This window comes from Mugil cephalus, chromosome 9, assembly GCF_022458985.1.
Source record: "Mugil cephalus isolate CIBA_MC_2020 chromosome 9, CIBA_Mcephalus_1.1, whole genome shotgun sequence".
Lineage (NCBI taxonomy): Eukaryota > Metazoa > Chordata > Actinopteri > Mugiliformes > Mugilidae > Mugil > Mugil cephalus.
The window spans coordinates 18,997,286-19,015,133 of NC_061778.1; the positions used below are offsets into that span (position 1 = coordinate 18,997,286).

The 17,848-nt window shown below is 44.2% G+C and overlaps 1 protein-coding gene across 1 annotated transcript in view; it reads right to left on the reverse strand.

Moving 5' to 3' along the window:
- LOC125013286 (eukaryotic translation initiation factor 4 gamma 1-like) overlaps nucleotides 1-17,552 on the reverse strand; it is a 34,433-nt gene extending 16,881 nt beyond the window's left edge. Inside the window, exons 1-9 of the mRNA XM_047593795.1 lie at nucleotides 17,474-17,552; nucleotides 10,173-10,225; nucleotides 9,886-10,007; nucleotides 9,247-9,333; nucleotides 8,141-8,173; nucleotides 7,598-7,618; nucleotides 6,848-7,042; nucleotides 6,498-6,600; nucleotides 1,499-1,635 (exon numbers count right to left, since the gene is read on the reverse strand). Coding sequence (XP_047449751.1) covers nucleotides 1,499-1,635; nucleotides 6,498-6,600; nucleotides 6,848-7,042; nucleotides 7,598-7,618; nucleotides 8,141-8,173; nucleotides 9,247-9,333; nucleotides 9,886-10,005 — 696 coding nt within the window. The 5' untranslated portion in view covers nucleotides 10,006-10,007; nucleotides 10,173-10,225; nucleotides 17,474-17,552. The remainder of the gene's footprint in view (nucleotides 1-1,498; nucleotides 1,636-6,497; nucleotides 6,601-6,847; nucleotides 7,043-7,597; nucleotides 7,619-8,140; nucleotides 8,174-9,246; nucleotides 9,334-9,885; nucleotides 10,008-10,172; nucleotides 10,226-17,473) is intronic.
- Nucleotides 17,553-17,848: the final 296 nt, after the last annotated feature.

A 17,848-nucleotide genomic window follows, 5' to 3' on the forward strand; every position in this document is an offset into this window, starting at 1 on the left:
GTGAAACATACACTTAAGAAGAGTTGAGAATAATATTCAGATAACACACACAGTTTTAGTTTTGCTATCTCACAAAAATCTGTAAAACTTGTCAATATAATGCAAATGCAAGGGTGTGTTGATTGGTGCACTGGAAGGACAATGCAAAGTTTTCATTTTCCACGCTAAACATCTAATTTTCGGTCAACATGACTCTAATGGTGAGTAAACATACACTGTTTTATAATGTTTTCCTGTAATGGCATAATGGCTCATAGAAGACAGTAAAAACTCCTATCTTGTCAATCCCTGTCCAGTACATTGTCCATAATGGAACCCAAGCACCAACATTTTAGTGAGAGATGAATGACTTCGTAGAGGATGGTGTAGTCTCCAGGTAGAACTTGTGTGCTTTCAAACCTTGGTTGTTGCTCCGAAAACTGGGAGCATTTATCCCTCTGGCTTGCTCATTTGGGCCACAACAACAGAATGCGACAGGCAGGAAACGTCATTGGTTAATTTAACGGGACAACGCAGGATACCTTTCACGCGGCAGGTGAGCCGAGCTGCTACAATCCCGGGTTGTTTGTCAGGTCATTTGACTCAGGAAGAAATGCCCGGTCAACCCTTTCCCACAACCCGGGACAATGCGGGATTTTCGTGCTGTGTGAAAGGGGCTTTAATTGCTCCGTAAACATGACCCAATGAGGGACATTTCTTTCTAAAGTCGAGCCGGGTCAACGACTCAGCAAATCGACCCCGGATTTTATCGGCTCAATTTGACGTGGCTTCGATGTGAACGGGAATACCGCGTCGACCCGGGTTTTCCGCAAACCAAGTTGTAGTCTACTCCCATAAAGACTGATCTCTGAAGGGCAGAGCTTTTTGTTCATTTTTTTCAAACAAACAAATCAAATGTGTTGTTACATGATCGTTAATGGAAGCGCATAGGTAAACAGCACCTGAGCGACTGTGTTTATATACAGCTTGTATAGGGATCTCCCACACTATCATAGCAGTTCTTTGCATCCGAGGAAAAGAGGAGATTCAGTGGCAGGTATTGGGCTCTGTACAGGACACAGTGATTTATTCTAATATTAGCAGCCTTTTGAGAGAGCGGGGGTTTGACCGGTCCATCAACAAACTGCAATGTTATCTGCAACGTACGCGATGGAGTATGAGGGTGCGATGTGAAAGCGCACCAAAGGCGTGTTGACCCGGGTCTGAAAATGCCGGGTCGACCTGGGATTTCCGATGTGAAAGCGGTATAATATTTGTGGTGTTCCACTACTATGACAAAGTACATTCTGACTAGGGGATATTCTTCCAAGAATTTCATGGACAACACAATCTTATCCGGGCACAACACACCAGCTTTGTGCTTGGAAAGTCAGTTTGAAAATGGTGAAAGTTTTAAATTATTACACACATGGTTAGTTAAGCACTGTGGCAGATGTGCACTGTTCAATGAGGCAGTATAAAGTGCAACAGGTTTTGTGTGGAAGAATGCTGACTGTACCTGTTTGCGTTCCCGCTTGGTGGGGATGTGCTGTTGCGGCTGAGGTGGTGGTTGCTGTTGCTGAGGGGCAGGGTTCATAATAACCGGTGCTGCCTGCACCGATGGGGTGAACTGTGGCTGTGCAGGGTAGTAGGCCCCTGGTGTGGGTCAGACAGAAAGAACAATGTAAATCAACTCGTACTGACTTAATACACACAGCTGTCACTTACCATAAACACATCAGATACACACATAACCACTGAGAAGTCCTACACTGTGATTCCACAATAACGTTGTAACTTGTTAAGATACCTTAAGCAGTAAGAAAAGGGACATGCAGAATGTGAAGCTGTATATCCACCAACGTAATATGATAACTGCATTCTCTTTATGTCTAAAGTACTTTCTGGGTTATCTTTTCTCCAGTTTTTCTGTACATCCAAAACAAGAGCTTGGAAATATTTTTTGTCACAGCAGCATTTTCTAAAAAGCTATGATTAATCAGTAAATAAACTAGTGCATAAATGAACACAATGTGGAGGACATAAAAGAATAAACACTGAAGTGCGAACTCTAAAAACTGCCTTCAGACCAATCATTACTTTTAGTGTTTTAAAACTTTGAAACGAGCCTCTTTATTTATGGCGGCCATATTGCCAGACTGTGAGGCATCAGACATTCACAAAGCTGCTTTTTTGATAGAACTTGCTATTGAGCGGTGAAATCAAACACATGCATGATTTTTTGCACATTTGTGCTGTGTTGCTGCAACTAATACTACAATTTAAGTTTAAACTGTATGTATTGTTAAAATAGTAAAAATAAAATAAAATTAAAAAAATGGTGAAAAATGCATCCCTGTTTGACGTACGCACATAGTTTGTTGTCCAGTACAGCTATTCAATCTACTGTTCCACAAAAAAATCATCAAATTCTCCCATTTTTCAACTTTACATCAGCCCATAAATAGTACCCACTACTGCATTTCCAGGCATAACGTCCGTATTAAGAACTAACTTTCAACAATAAACTCAGAAAAGTTACCACTGTCTCAAATGTGCACCCGGTCATTTTCATTACCAATCCACTGCCTTAGATCTGAATTCAACAGTTAACTGAAGCCGACACGGCACCTGGAAGGACTCTGCAGGTACTGTAGGCCTTCGGGCCATGACACAGCAGTCAGTGTCTCTCTCTCTTTGCTCAGTGCTGCATAAGTGGCCCTTATCTCTTAAGGCCGTAGTCATTTATCACATTAACAAATTTGACGAGAAAGCTGCTGCCAGTGTAGAACAAAAGTATCCACAAGCTCAAACAACCCATTTCAGCCTGCTCAGTCAATAATGTCAACAATACAGCTAAACTGTTCACTGACGTTACCTGGCCGTGTAACTGGCCTCAGCTATAGCTCAGACCCAAGTTGTAGCCCACTTTCAATGAACGGGGAAGAAAAAAAAAAAAATCCTCAAACTGAAGAGGCTTCTCTTTCAGCACAGCGGCAAGTAGCTCCTGCTCTGCCTCTCTCCCCCTCTGCATGCATTTCGGTCTAACTCACATTACTGAGTCTGCATTGTTGACCAGGAGCCGCACAGCCTAAATATAGTCAAAAACCCACACCGGCTGGGGGAAGAGTGCGCGCAAGCGGGAAAGGGAGGGAAGACTGAAAGAGTAGGACAGAGAGAGGGAGAAGGGGAGCATTCTAGAAACCAGAAAGCTAGAAGGCGGAATGAGGCATTTCTTGGACCGAGGCCCATTACTGTAATTAAGAGACTTGAGATTATGACTCACAAAGTGCAGAAGTTTGCAGTGGGAGGGGGGCTTCAAAGAGACACACTGTCTAGACGACACCTACCCTCAGAGTCCTGCTGCTCTTGAGACCCACGGTTCCCCATGCTGAAAGCCTGCTGAGGGCCAAACTGCGTATGAACAGAAAATGGAGAGGGGGTTTCTGATCAAACCCCCTCTCTGACTTGTTCCTGTCCTCTCTACAGGTGCCCTCTCAGAATGACTTCTTTTAATGCTCAGCCCTCCCTCTTCCAGCGTGTCTCCGTGTTGCTCCTCCTTCTGACCTTCCTGATTCCTCCCTCGTTCCCTCGCCCTCCCCTACAGCGCACTGGCAGGCGAGCTGAACTGTTAGGTCGTACCATTCACAGTGGCTCTGACTTGCCTGAGGACTCGCCACCATGGACGTGCTATCTGATCTGTGCTGGCACAGACACCGGAGCCTACTACAAACGGGGTGGGCTGTGTGTATGGACGTGGTAGGAGTTGAGCAAATCACTCTTGACAGGTTGGAGTCTTAAAAATAGTGACTGCACTACGTCAGCACTGTGTATGTGTGTTTTACCTGACTACTAGAAAAGGACTGTGGTCCGAGAGACTGTACCACTTAGGGGACTGGGGGGGTGGTGGTGTTATGATATTCTGGGGCTGTTGCTATGCAGGTACCAAAGTTTATGATCGGTATAATAGGTTAGTGCTTCATTCGCCTGAGATGTATATATTATAGGTACACAACATTCCTGTTTTTAGGGCATATTGACAATCTGTCAGCACCTCTTCACAACGCCCCTCTGAGAACAGTCTTACTATTAGTTGTGTATTACAATACAGTTATGTATCATCTGATGTCACGGCATACCATGTGACTCTCAGAATGACCATGTGACACATGCCATTCATCACAAATTCTTTTCAGCGTAAAGCTGAACACAGCTCACTCATGTTACCAAGCTGTTGGGAAGACAAACAGAATCTCACTAAATCTGTCCGCACACATAACAGCAGCAAAATGTGACATCCTCTTTGACTGCGGCACGCTACTAGAAGAACAACATGCACCTCTGCGGCGTGTAAACAGTGAGAACAGAACGCGGTGACACAATAAATCAATAAATAAATCCAGCGGAGGTGTGATAATAATCCAGCAAACATGGCTGAAACAAGGTTCAGAACCCAACGCATATCTTCAGGATGATTTAGCTGAAACTATTTTAATGACTTAAACCCCTGAAGCAGAAATCCTGTTCATGTTGAGGGTTCAAAATTCTGAATGCTTAGCATTCAAGTAGAGTGAACCCTTTCCTTTTCTATCTGAAATTCATCAAACACAGTGTATCACATCTTCCTAAAAATGAGACAATATTCAGTGTCATTGACGTAACACACCATCAGCGTGATACAGTTGCTAAGTCTATTTCATGCAAAAGGGGTAGTTTGGTTTCTCTGAAGTGATCTGATGTGATGTGTAATATAGTCAGCAGGGCGAGCTCCAGGTACCGTGGGTACTGGCCAGACTGTGGATAAACAAGTACCTCATGAAACTACGTGATGTGACATTATCTCAGCATAAAAAGATCTGCACCCCGGTCCCACTCTTACCCATTACACTGACTGATCAGTGTGCGGGTCATCCCCGCATCCATTACCTACAGTTATCACCTACAACTTAAATGCTGCACTTAATTTCCAACCTGCATATGACTCCTCATATATTTGTGTATAATGACATTCATTTACTTTTCTATCAGTGACATTATGAGTACAAGGTATACCCACTGAGGTTTCCACATATATCTGAAATATAAGAATAACTGCTACTACATTAAAGTAATTAATGTACTGTTGCCTGATGCTCTTTATGCAGAAGACCCAACTTGGGACTGTCAACCATCTTTAAACATTTGATAAACATGTGACAAACTTAAATGAGATGATTATTAAATCCATCTAATATTATTTTTTCAGATGCACCACTCAGTGCAGTACTGTACTGTGCATCACAGGTTGCCCAGTGCAAAGAGCGGGACATGCACAGCGTCATAGGAAGGATTGTGTTTTTTCAGGTCTGCATTCAGGTCCCTTCGTTCTATTGCTGATGAGCTACAGTTTAACAATGACAACACATAGTTGAAATGCCTCGCAGTGGGGGGTCAGCAAGTTTGTTTCAGTGAATTGCCAGTTCTTTTGCTGCACCGACGCCCGGTCGCCTCTAGAGGGCGCGCCAACACATTAGATCAGCAGCAAAAAACTGCATGTCTGCAGTGATGCTGTGGTTGGCAGATGTGAAGCAACATGAAAAAGTATTTGAGATACAAGAAGACAAAGAAAAACGAAAGAAGAGAGACAAAATAGCTAATTGGTATGAGCAATGCCAACTACATTCTTTAAGCATATTATAAAAATATAGTGTTTCATAGAGAATATTAATGCGTAAATGAATACAGATGTTGTGCTTTACCACGCTGTGGTAAATCCATCCATTTACGTAATCCACTTTGATAATAACGGACAGCTAACACTTTATAGAACACAGCTGCACCCAACACTGGCAGCACAGCATGACTTGGAGCTGCATTTCATTACGGACATATAGTCTACGATGGTTGAGGAAAAAGTCATCTATTTCTCCCTAGGCGATTGCTGAATGTCATTACACAACTGACACTCTATAGAACTGGCATTGCTCTTAGATTTTGAGGAACTTACAACGAAACCTTTTGATTTAAAAAAAAAAAACACATCCTGCTACTCGATCTTCTTGAAAGCCTGCACTGCTCTTGTGTGTATGATTTGATTCTCCACAGGTGAGAGTAGGAGGTATGAGTTTTACTCCCTCTTCATCATTGTTCACATTAAACGGAACCATCCTATGCAGCCGCTTTGGAGTCCAGACAGACAAACGTGACAGCGATATCAGAAGTGTGTTTATTTCTGGCAGAAAAAAAAAAAGAGCCAAATTAAACAAACCCCAAACCACGTTAATGTCATGAAACTCACAAGCGCTACAGAGAGAAAGTGAGTGGAGAAGTAAAAATTCTTATGGACAAACTATTGCGCAAGTCATCAGTAACAGCTACTCATGACCCTGTTTGATATTTACAATTCCTTTCCTGTGTAAATTACATTTCCTGTCAACTTGCCATATCGTCTCAACTGCGGTGTGCGGCGTCAGTGTAAAAAACCCTGCTGTGTTTGGCTCTTGTGTGTGAGTGTTGAGGCCCCGGCTAGAGCCTCTTACCATAAGTACCATATTCGGCGGGGCTGGTTCCTGGGTAGAAGCCTGGGGTGCCTGCTGGGACTGGGTACTGCTGGGGTGTGGCCACGTAGGTCGGTGAACGGTACTAAAGTAGCAAACGAGAGGGAGAAGAGGAGATGAAGTCATTTAATGTAGAGAAACAAAGACCATCCTCACAGACGTGCTCAAAAAGATACTCCTCCTTCTCTTCCTCACACACAGCTAGGGAGCACGGAATCATTACCTCATATTTAGTTCGTGCCGTGTGTACAGACTTAAAACAAAAGGCAATTCATTGCGATAGTACAACAATTACTACCGTCTACTTTCTTTCGTCAAACTGAGATCATCACCTGTCCCGGTATGAAGTAGGCTGGTCCCTGTGGTGAGCTGGGGAAGGACAACTGTTGCTGGGGGATCATCATCATCTGGGAGCCAGGGCCGGCCTGGTAGACGTGGGTGGGGGTAACGGAGCGGGGAGCACCGCTGGGTGGGACGCCCCGCGGCCCGCTGCTAGGAGGCAGGCTGGGTCTGTTAGGGTAGTAGGGCTATGAGGAGGCAGGGAGACGAACCGAGGAAGGAGACGGAGGAGGCGTGTGAAGAAAAGATGTTGTGACAGACCAAAGCAAGCGGAGGCAAAGAGGGATCGAGGACAAACGAAGACAAAAGGGAAGTGACAGAAAATAAGACAGAAAGAGAAATAGAGGACAAAAACAAATGTGATAATTATTAGTTAGCTTTCTGAAAGCAGAGACATTAATAAACTCTCATTACATCATGTTGCGTCTTGGACCGAGTGAAGCTAGCTTGTCCAGCATGACAGCAAGGCTCATAGTTTGTCCATGAATCTGTGGCTAGACTCCAATTGGAAACATATTGGCCCTGGCTGCCAGCAGAGATAAAGCAGCTAATGCCGGTTCATTCAGAGCCTCCTCATTGACATTCTGCTGCTGGCCTGGGAGCTAAACGCCATAGCCAGCGAAATGACACCAAGCCAACAAAGCACAACACTGGCAAATATTAGACGCACGCATACGCACTCCCCGAGACGTTAAAGAAAAAAAACGGAGGGGAAAACTGGAAGAAAGAGAAAAGTGAGTTACCTGCAGCGACCTGAAGCTTCCCTTCAGCAGCACAAACACAGACCACACAGAGAGACACATCATAAGAAAGCGGGAGGAGGGTGGGAAGAGAAGGATTGTGAACAGGAAAGCACCACAATCAGTTAGAGCAAAGAGCCCAGGAACCATCCGTTCTGAGCCAAGCAGTGAATTAACAAGCAGCATGCAGAGAACAGACACCACTACGGGTCCCTGTAAACTGGATTAGGTGCAGTTGACTAAGATGCAGTGCAACTAAGAAACCATCAGATAAGGGCACCACAGACTGGTGACCATGTTTTAACAGGTCCCCTCTAATCATGGTGTGAAATCAAGAATGTATCGTGTGTGTTAAGATTTGTAAATAAAAACTGCAGGTTCATCTGTAAAATATTTAACAATATCAGAATGTAACAATATATGTCAAGAATATAGCATGAGTTTAGCCTCTGGTTCAAGTAGTGAGCTCCACTGCTCCTAACATGCATTTAAAGACAGTAACCCCACCATACCCCGAGTCATGTTAGCCAGCTGTGGTGTTAGTACCTGCTGATGTATAGGTCGGGGCCCTGGGGCAAACTAAAGGAGGAGAGGCAGACAGGACAGGGGTCAAAGACAAAAGCTCAAGGTTCGCTTCACTTTATACTATCAGACTTATTCAGTTCTGCACCTTTGCAACTGCAATTAATGGCAAATATGCAACTGATGTCAGGGGGAGAGTTGAATCTACAACTAAGTACTTGCTATTTTAAATACTTTTATTACATATTTTACCTGATAAATACAGCAATTCTAAAAAACAAACTGAATTCACTGATCTCCCTGTTCTTCTTCTACTATTAATAGAAACAAATCAATAGAAACAACTGGCTTTGTTGCATATCCCTCAGTCAGTCAGGAGCATTAAGCAGCACAAGAGTTTAAATGATGCAGAGAAAGCCAATGTGAGCATGTGGTGCATTAAGCTGTAACACTAGTAGCGGTAGAGAAGGATGTCGACAGTTGAAACGGTGCAGAACTGGTGAGAAGTAGGTGAAAGGACATGCAGACATTATAAGGAATTCACAGCTGCATTCAGGATACCGTGCACGATATTATTTATTTGGACTTTACTGATCAGATACGGGAACTAGGAATGCTCTTCATAAAAGACTACCTAATCTAACTCGGCAGCGATAGTAAAATCCTGCAGCAGCACGCCGAGCTTCTGATTTCATTAATTTGGTGTTTTCACACATGAACTCAGCACAGCGTCTGAAGAATGAGGCCCGGGCAGCGTCCAGAGTCGCCATGTAGCACGTGTAACAGACGGCGAAAGATTGTCAGTGGTATCGGATCAAAGCGTTTCGGTTTTGGCACCCAGGCAGAGCATGCGCGGGGAAAGACATAACGCCAACCAACGGGCACACTCGCTCGCCGTGAATTCTCAGTGACCTTTTCTATTCGCAGACGGGCTAATTTGGACATTACACCGACTCTGCGTCCAGTCCGACTGAATCGAATATTTCCAAATATCCTCCCACGAAGCTGCCGCGTAGAAAGGTTCAGGGCTGCGGCGCACGTGTGAAATCACCTCCTGCCGTGCGAGGGGAGAAACGCTCGGCCCTCGCTGCAGGTACGCGGCGGTATGTGTGAGCGGCGGGCACGCCTACCTGTCGGGGCTGCGGTGTTGGGTTCATTTGTGGAGGCGCCTGGGTGGTGAACACGACAGAAGGGGGCTGCCCGGGGGGGAAGGAGGGCTGCAAGGGGCGAGAAGTGATATCAAAAGCAGAAGAGTGGAGGGAGAAGGCGAGGATATGCTGTAGACAAGTGATAAAACAGGAACAATGACGTTCATATTTTCATATGTATTTTAACGAGGTGGAAATGATACATTCGCGTTTCATTTCACAAGAACTTTATGAATGTGACTCATTCTGTTTTAATACGGTTAAAGCCGACATTCAGAGCTTAATAATTACAATGAAGAGTCTGCAAGCTATAGTAACGGCCGAGATTGTTGATGCTAAGACTGGAAATGGATATAATAACATCCATAAAAGTAGCGGTTGTCATTTCTAACTATCAGTATGGAGAACTTGTGGGCCTTTCTGTAACGCGGTTGAGAGATGTACAAACAGACGGCTTACAACAGCTGCAACTGTTCCCCACCAGAGAAAGTACGCGATCTGTTTTTCATTACGTGCGCTAAATACAGTACAACGGACCCGTTTTCTCAGAGAAACAAAGTGGGACAGAGAACTACGCCCTCAAAGAGCCGATCCAGAGAGCGAAGCGGCGGGATACATTACCTGTGAGAGGCCGGGGGAGGGGGCGGGGTGCGGGGTGGAGGGGGGTCCCGTTATAGGCTGTGGTGCTTTATTCATTTCACGGAGTTCTGCATGGGGAGGCAGATGTGGGCCTGTGTACATATCTGATGAAAAAATAGAGAGGAGTGTTAACAGTGCTGCTTACTTCTACAGATTAGCAGCATTTCAGAAGTCAGTATTTTGGGAAAATGGGGGGAAAAAAACAATATGCAAAGTTACATTTAGATTTAACTCAAAAACTTGGTATCAAAGTTTACAGTTGTACTTACATTTATGAATCTTTTAAGGTCCTAAGTGTTGTTACACTGAGGAAGGTTTTTTCCTACATGGCAGACAGAAACACAACGCTTATCAATGTGCGTGTACTGACCTGTAGCACCATTCAAATAGTTCACAGCATCTAATAGAACCTGTTACTGAAACCAATTACCTGTGTCGTACCAAAGAGACAGGGAATATAAAGGCTGGTACAGCACTGAGGAGAACACATGACGAGCCTGGACATTCCAGTAAAACAATCCTCAAACCGAACCGTACATTAGTGGTGAAACACAATATGGCTTTTTTGTGTGCGCGACCAGTCCAAAACCCAGATATTCAACCAATTATAAAAGTGAGACCGGGGCAAAACACGAAACGATCACATTTTAGAATCTAACTGTTTTAGAATCTATTAAAATGGATTTGATCATTTTTAACAATCATAAGTATTCCTTAAACTGTAACACAATCAAGACACTTGAGGAAGAAATTATGTTTATGCAAAATGTGTTTTTTATACAGTAACTCAGTCACTTCATTGACTGTGAACTTGTCCAGGCTGCACTGGATCTGATAGTGGATCTTTCAAATGAAGAACTACTTGATTATTTTACACTGGACTGTATTTAGAAAGTAACCAGGCTGTTTTGGTTTCTTGTTAACAAAAAGAAACTTGTTACTGTAAAATAAGGCTAACAAAACATTCCAAGTCAATCTTGATTTAAAAGATCTGATATGGATTCATTAAATCCTTGGAACAATTTTTATAAACACATACTATTTCCTGCATTCTCGCTGTGGTCTGATGAGACTAATTTTGCAAGACAGATTTCATGAGATCGCGCTCTGAGATTAGTCTGAGGGAGATACACAACATGACAGAAGCTACGACTTTAAGAGCTCCATCAGGCCTGAAGGCTGACAGGATTTAGAAAGTATTTAATACAGCGAAGTGTTGCAGTCAAGCGACGGTATATGAAAGATGTGCCAACTAAAGATAAAATATTGCCGAAACGTCACAAATCAGGCGCCTGTAGATTACAATTTAATAGATTTAAGAAATCAGTAGCGATATGCAAATCTACTGCAAATACGATTTTTAGAGCAGGAAAAGACTTCGGGTACTTCCTGCACCTTAAAAGACATTTAAATGGAAAATACGCTGACATTTTCATTTCAAAAAATGTAAGAGCTGTATTTGAGGCAGAAAGCTGACCATAACCTAATTCATATCCCCAATATTACAGACTTTCACTATTACAATTATACATTACCACCGACAAACAGTCTTTATGTGGGGCACGTACCAACACACAGGCTGTTTAATTAGGCCACTATTGGCGATGACGTCAATCTAATGTATTAGGTCAGTGTACCTAACCAAAGTGAAATGATTTCAAATTCACTGGCCATGCATCACTTTACAACTCGTGCAGAAATTTCTTGTGTAATGGCACACTTTCATTGGCCATCCATTGCTGCTCTGAACATGCCTGAAATTGAATATGTTTTGTTTTTTTTGCTCCATCCAATACCATCACCCCGCTGACTCAAGGGTCATTTCCTGATTCCCAGTAATCATCCTACTTGGATTATACGGCGCTTGCAAAAGTGACACATTTTGTATTCATAGCAAAGACCTACATCATCTTTGCCATTTATACACACACACACGGCCCCTTTCTTTTACACACACTTTCCATCATTCACTCCAACACAAACACACTCATAGAGGCAGCAGTGCAAAAATCCTTAGTCATGATGATTCAGGGTGTTTCTTCTTCTTTCTTTTTTGTTTAACAGGAAATCATGCAGCAGAAACAGTCGTAATCACCACTGCTACAATTACTAAACACACACGCACACACACACACACACACACACACACACACACACACACACGCACAGACACAGACACACACACACACACACGCACACGCACACACACACACACGAAGTGGGGGAAAAAATAGTTTTCAACTGAGTGCAGTCAACTTGCTTTCATTACAGCCAGATGAAATCCCTGGCTTAGAGAAACACTGATGGTGACACTGATGGTAGCCCCCGTCCCCTGAGAGCTCAAAGGACCACAGCAACACAAGTCAGGGCCAGTCAAGGGTGTAAGAGGGGTGACAGACAGACAGCAGTTCGTGGGCTCACCCACAGACAGAAAGATTGTCAGTGAGACTGGCTGGGAGAAGAAATGCTGAGTAAACGATCTCCAAGCTAAAAGAGGGGTCCACACCGCCTCGCAGGCTTCACTCCAGTCACTGGGGAACGCACTAATAAAAAAAAACTGCAGTGTTTAGGGGAATGCTCTATCCAGAAGCAGTGAGACGTGGTTGGCTTCTTAAACAACCACTGAGACAGTGACACACACCTCAACACCACAAAGATATGTCTGCAGAAAACATGAAAAACATTCAGGGAATAGTTTGAAGAACTATACAAAGAGCAGTTCCCAAGAAGTCCTCATTTTTTTTACAATGGATACGTGTTTCATGGGAATTGTATGAGCTAAGGCGCTCCCACCCCAACCCCCTAATCACACACAGTCCCGTTATTTGAGCAGATCTGACATGCAGCACTGTGGAGATCCAGCCACCAGCTCCACCTCTGGTTACAAGCTCTCCTTCGACTGTTTCATAAGCCTCTGCATGCACAGCCATTACTGAGTGAAAGAGAGAGGGGTGGTTCGCTGTTAAAGAAGTTGGCTATCATGTCTCCTACTGAGGGGTATGGACGGTGTCAGTTTACCAATGTACATATATAATGCAGACTCGATGTCCCAGACCTTTGTTGTAAAATAACCGTTTCCTAAACCTGAAAGCGCTAACGGTGCTGAGTGCTAAACAGACCAAAACAACCGACTAATCCTTTTGTTAACCACTGAATCATTTAAAGAACTTGCCCTAAACCTTTCAAGCAGAATCATAACATAATGTCTTAAATCCATAACATTTATTTTACTCTAACGCAGTTACATCTTCAGTGCAATGGTCTGGTGAATCAGAAGTTCTGTATAAATAACATAATTCAGGATGAATCTAAATATCAGTATTTATACGTATCCAAATAACACCTTTAAACTCATTAATAAATGTGCAATGAATGAACCAGAAGGTTTGAGCACAAATTTCAATCTTTGGTCAGTAATCAAATTACCTGCTAAGGTAGCTACATGCACACACATTTAACAGCGAACACGGTAGTAGCTCAGCAGTCTCTCACTCAGTGCGTTTACATGCACGTGAAAAAAACGAGTTATTGCCTTAATCAGACTATAACAGGAGAACGTAAGTGCATGTAAACACGTTACTCCGATTAAAATCGGAGTTTTACTTGTCCGATTGAGACACCCACATAATGCAACTGAATCTCAGTTTTCAATCGGATAATGCGTGTGCGCATGCTCCACCACCGCTGCGCTGGCGTGTGACCCCGGAACAAACACGTCCAAGAAAGCTGATCACAGAGAAACGAAGCCGTCTGAGGGATGGCGCGGATCTTACCTGCATCAGAAGTAGCGCGAACATTACGTACAAGATTAAAAAATTTAGTATTATCCATCTGGTTGTTGTTTGAAATGCCGGTCTGCCGCACTCTTGTTTATTACATCACGTAAAAGGTCAACCCGGAAATCGGGACATAATAACGTGGTATTATCCCGCTGAAAAGACACGTATCGCCACCTAGTGTGGAGGAGGAGAACAGTTATTCGAATTTCTGGCGCTGCATGTAAACTGGCACAAGGAGTGTTGTGAGAAAGTCGAATTTTGAGCATAGCTCGATTAAGCTCTGCATGTAAACACACTGACTCACTTGCACTATACGTGCACTTCTACCAGATGACAATAAGGATGCCATGAGAGTGTAATAGTCCTAAATACAGTATGTAGGAATTATTTTAACTCCACACTTTTGATGAAATTCTGGTCATTTTCTGGGATTCTTGTACCAGACGTACTCTACGCAAATCAACATCATCAGTGACACTGAGGTTTGCAGTACGAAAAGTCTTTGTGAGTTTGTGGCTCGCTGCAGATATTAAGATATTTAGCAAACGTCACACTATACATTAAGCATGGTTAACTATATGTTAGTCAACTTTAACTTTAACACATCACAAAAGGGAACTTTCCATTGTATTACTTGTACTTGATTTTCTTACTTTTCTATTAATGCATTTTTCCTTATAATTTAGTTGCTAATGGTTCCTTCGCCTGAGAGAAACATAATGTCTGTCTATACATATAGCAGAACTGACAACAAAGATGACTTGTTTTACTTAGAATGCTCTTGCACACACTGCTTTCACTGTCCTTGGAATCTCCTCTTTGTATACAATTCACTTGCACAACCTGCACATTGTGATGGCGTTCTGTACCACTGTGTCGGCTGTGGTGGTTACACTGTGTGCAGAAAAGGCTCCAGTGGCGGCAAGCTTCACTTAACTTCGCTGGATCGCTTTGAGGGTGGAAAACTATAGCCTGTAAGCCAGAAAGGGGCAGCAACATGGCGGTTACATAAAACAAAGTGGTGTTTTTGGTCTAAGATTTATGGGCAGAATCAACACGTTCTGAATAAATTAGGCTTGTTTTCAAGTTCGCTGACCAGAGACGAAAGGATTCGAGCAGTTAAAGGTCGACAGCGCTACGCTGCTTCTTAAAAGTAGAAAGCCTCTGATTTAAAAATTGCACTTACATAAACCTGGCACAGCCATAAGAAAAACAACTGAAACAATGGTCAAAGCTGGAAAAGCAATGACCATCCCTGTCTTACAGTTAACATTCTGCCAAACACAGCCCAGCCAGACTGTAATACAGACTATCCGCTTCTTCTAAGTTTTAAGAACAACACAACTTAACGTGAACTTGACCGTGACCTCTCAGACTTAAGACAGGTCCTGTCAGTACCAAAGAAAACACTCCCACCGATAATCCCACGTGTAACATTAGTGGAGTTCCTCCAGTTCCAAAACAACGTAGATCTAACTCAAAAACATGATGAAATCCATACTCACAAAGACTTTAAACAAAACAGAAAGTGACAAGCACTTATGACGAAATGTGGCTTCAGCCTGACATTTCACAGGGACAAAGATGTACAGTACATACAGTCAAAAGTTTAGCTCCAGTGACACAGCATCACACCAGCACAGCCTGTCCTCCTCCTTACCCCCCTCCCCTCACTCACCCATGTTCCTCTGGTAAGATTCTGCCAAAACCCACACATGTCCAGACTCTAGTTTTTTTCAAATGTCACAAAAGGAAGTGATGCAGTTTCCTTGTGTCATGAAAACTGAGCCGGCCTGGCTCTAAAACACCACGCTCTTGACCGTTGATGGAACTTTGCTTTAAGTTTCCATTTACTGTAACTAGGTGAAGCAGGTCTGACATCAATGCACAAGAATGTTTGTGGACAGAAGAGGAAGATGGGGACTAAACATCCGTCTGACAGCTGTAATATTATCTGTGTCATGCATAGTGGACAGCATCCATTTTGGACCCACGTTCTCAGCAAAGGTCACATGTCTGCAGTCCTCAACATCAGCCTCAAGCCTGCTGCAGCAAACGGCAAAAATCACGAGCCCACCGACAGACTCGCCCTCTGAACAATCCGACACTGAGTCAAAAGTCAGCTGAGGCGTTTTTGGCAAGCTAACTACACAGAGGTGAACCACCGATGTTATGTCTGGCCAAACTGTGTCACTCCTGCTACGACACAGGGGCGTGTCTGCCCGTCTGCTCGGACACACGGCAAACCACGACAAACGCGGCTATTTGCACGTGACGCCGAATAAACACAGGCGCATCAAACAGCCGCGAAAGCACCTGCAAATGCGGTGGTTACAAAGGGGTGCTGCTCTACGTTAGCCACGTTGCTAACTTCTCCTAGGCCCAGCCCGGATTTACCACGTGGTTTGTGCCGCTGTTGGCGCGATGCACATCCCAGCTGCCGGCTTCACGCCAGCCACACCTCAGCCACTATCAGCCACGGACAACCACGCATTTCACGTGAAACACAAACTATACAAATCAAGTAATTTTTTTTTTTTTTTAAAGTCAGCAAAGTCATATGTGAAGAGGTTCCGGCGAGGGACCAGTAACCCAGATAACAAGCTATACATTCAATGGTTTAAAATACTACTCACACTCAGCAGCTGCTCGGGAGCTTAAGCCATCTACGTTTGAAAACAGTAGCGGTGCTGCCAGCGGTGTCGTGACAGTGGCGAGTACTGTAACTGGGCGGAATGAGTCAGACGCCTCCGTTTTTATTTCGCAGCCAAACATCGCGACCAAGTTTAACAGCGACATCACCCCTTACGACAGCGTTACGTTTGCAGCGATGCATCAGTGGGATTTTGTTCGGAGGGGGGGTAAATCCTATATTTACCAAGTTCTCGTGTGGCATCACTTCCAACACAGCTGTTTGGTCTTGAAGCACAACGACCTGTCAACTGTGTGTCGGATCGGGTCTACTCCCGTCACCCTGCACAGGCTCACAGTTCCTACGTACACTCCCACTACATATCAACAACATAAGGCGGCATGCTGCCGCATATGCACACTAGTTGCATGAGCTACTCGGACTGCACACAGCTACACGTTTACATACTTTACCACTAGACTCGGAGAGAAGAGGAGAGGAGAGGGGAGGAGGGGGTGGGGGGGTTCAGATTGCTGGAACCAATGTCCCATCGCCATCACATGGTTTCAGGTATCAATGCATCAGCGTGCATATTATTCACCACAACTGGTAACAGACCTTTCTTTACATAGAGCCAGGCTGTCAACACAAGCACCCGTGCAGAAGGCAGAAACAACCCCGAACCACGGGGCTCCAACCACCGTGGGTTTTCCTGCTATCTTGCCCACGGAGCCCACTGTGTAGCTAGCCAACAGGATTCACGCTAACCGGCGAAAACAACAACACCGTGACGCGACAGTCCGCCCGTCGCTTCCCGTCTTTAAAATCCACACCGCAGAATACGCGTCCCTGTGTCACGCGAGTAAATTAACATATCCCACGTCTGCCGTAACGTTATCCTGCTAACCCCACTCACTGGCTACAGCGAAGAAAGAACACCCACGTCGCGTTAGCATGAGATGCTAGCAGCAGGCTAGCTAATCCCCGAGAACACTGTGGGAGCAGCAGCCGGCAGAGAGCCCCGGACAAAGTCACCACACGCAGGAATATAAAAGGCACCCTCGGCTGTCCTCCCCGAGTCTCCACGTGCCAGTGAAAGGGCACTTCAGTCACAATTGAACATTTTAATACAGAGTTTAGATGCGGAGCGCAGCATTACCTTTCTCTCCTTGAGTCCGCAGAGCCGGACGGACGGAAAATCTTCCCGGAAGCCGGTAGCTAGTAATTCCGGCAAAATCCCGTCACGTGAATCTTTCCCGGTTATCGCGGTCTCTAGGTTGGTCCAGGATGCAAACGCTGTTTTCACATCATTTATCGCCTTAACTGTCTTTAAAGTTTTTGAATGCGAGCAACAACACTCCGAGTGTTTAAATGAAACCAGGGTTTGTTTTTCCAGGAATCATTGGTTCGATGAATTTCACAGAAACTAAATAATTTCCATAAATTATAATTATTGTTTCAATTATGACTACATTATGAAAAGTTCAGTATATCTCTGCAGGGCACAGAGAAAGCCCATTTAAGTTTTTCTTAT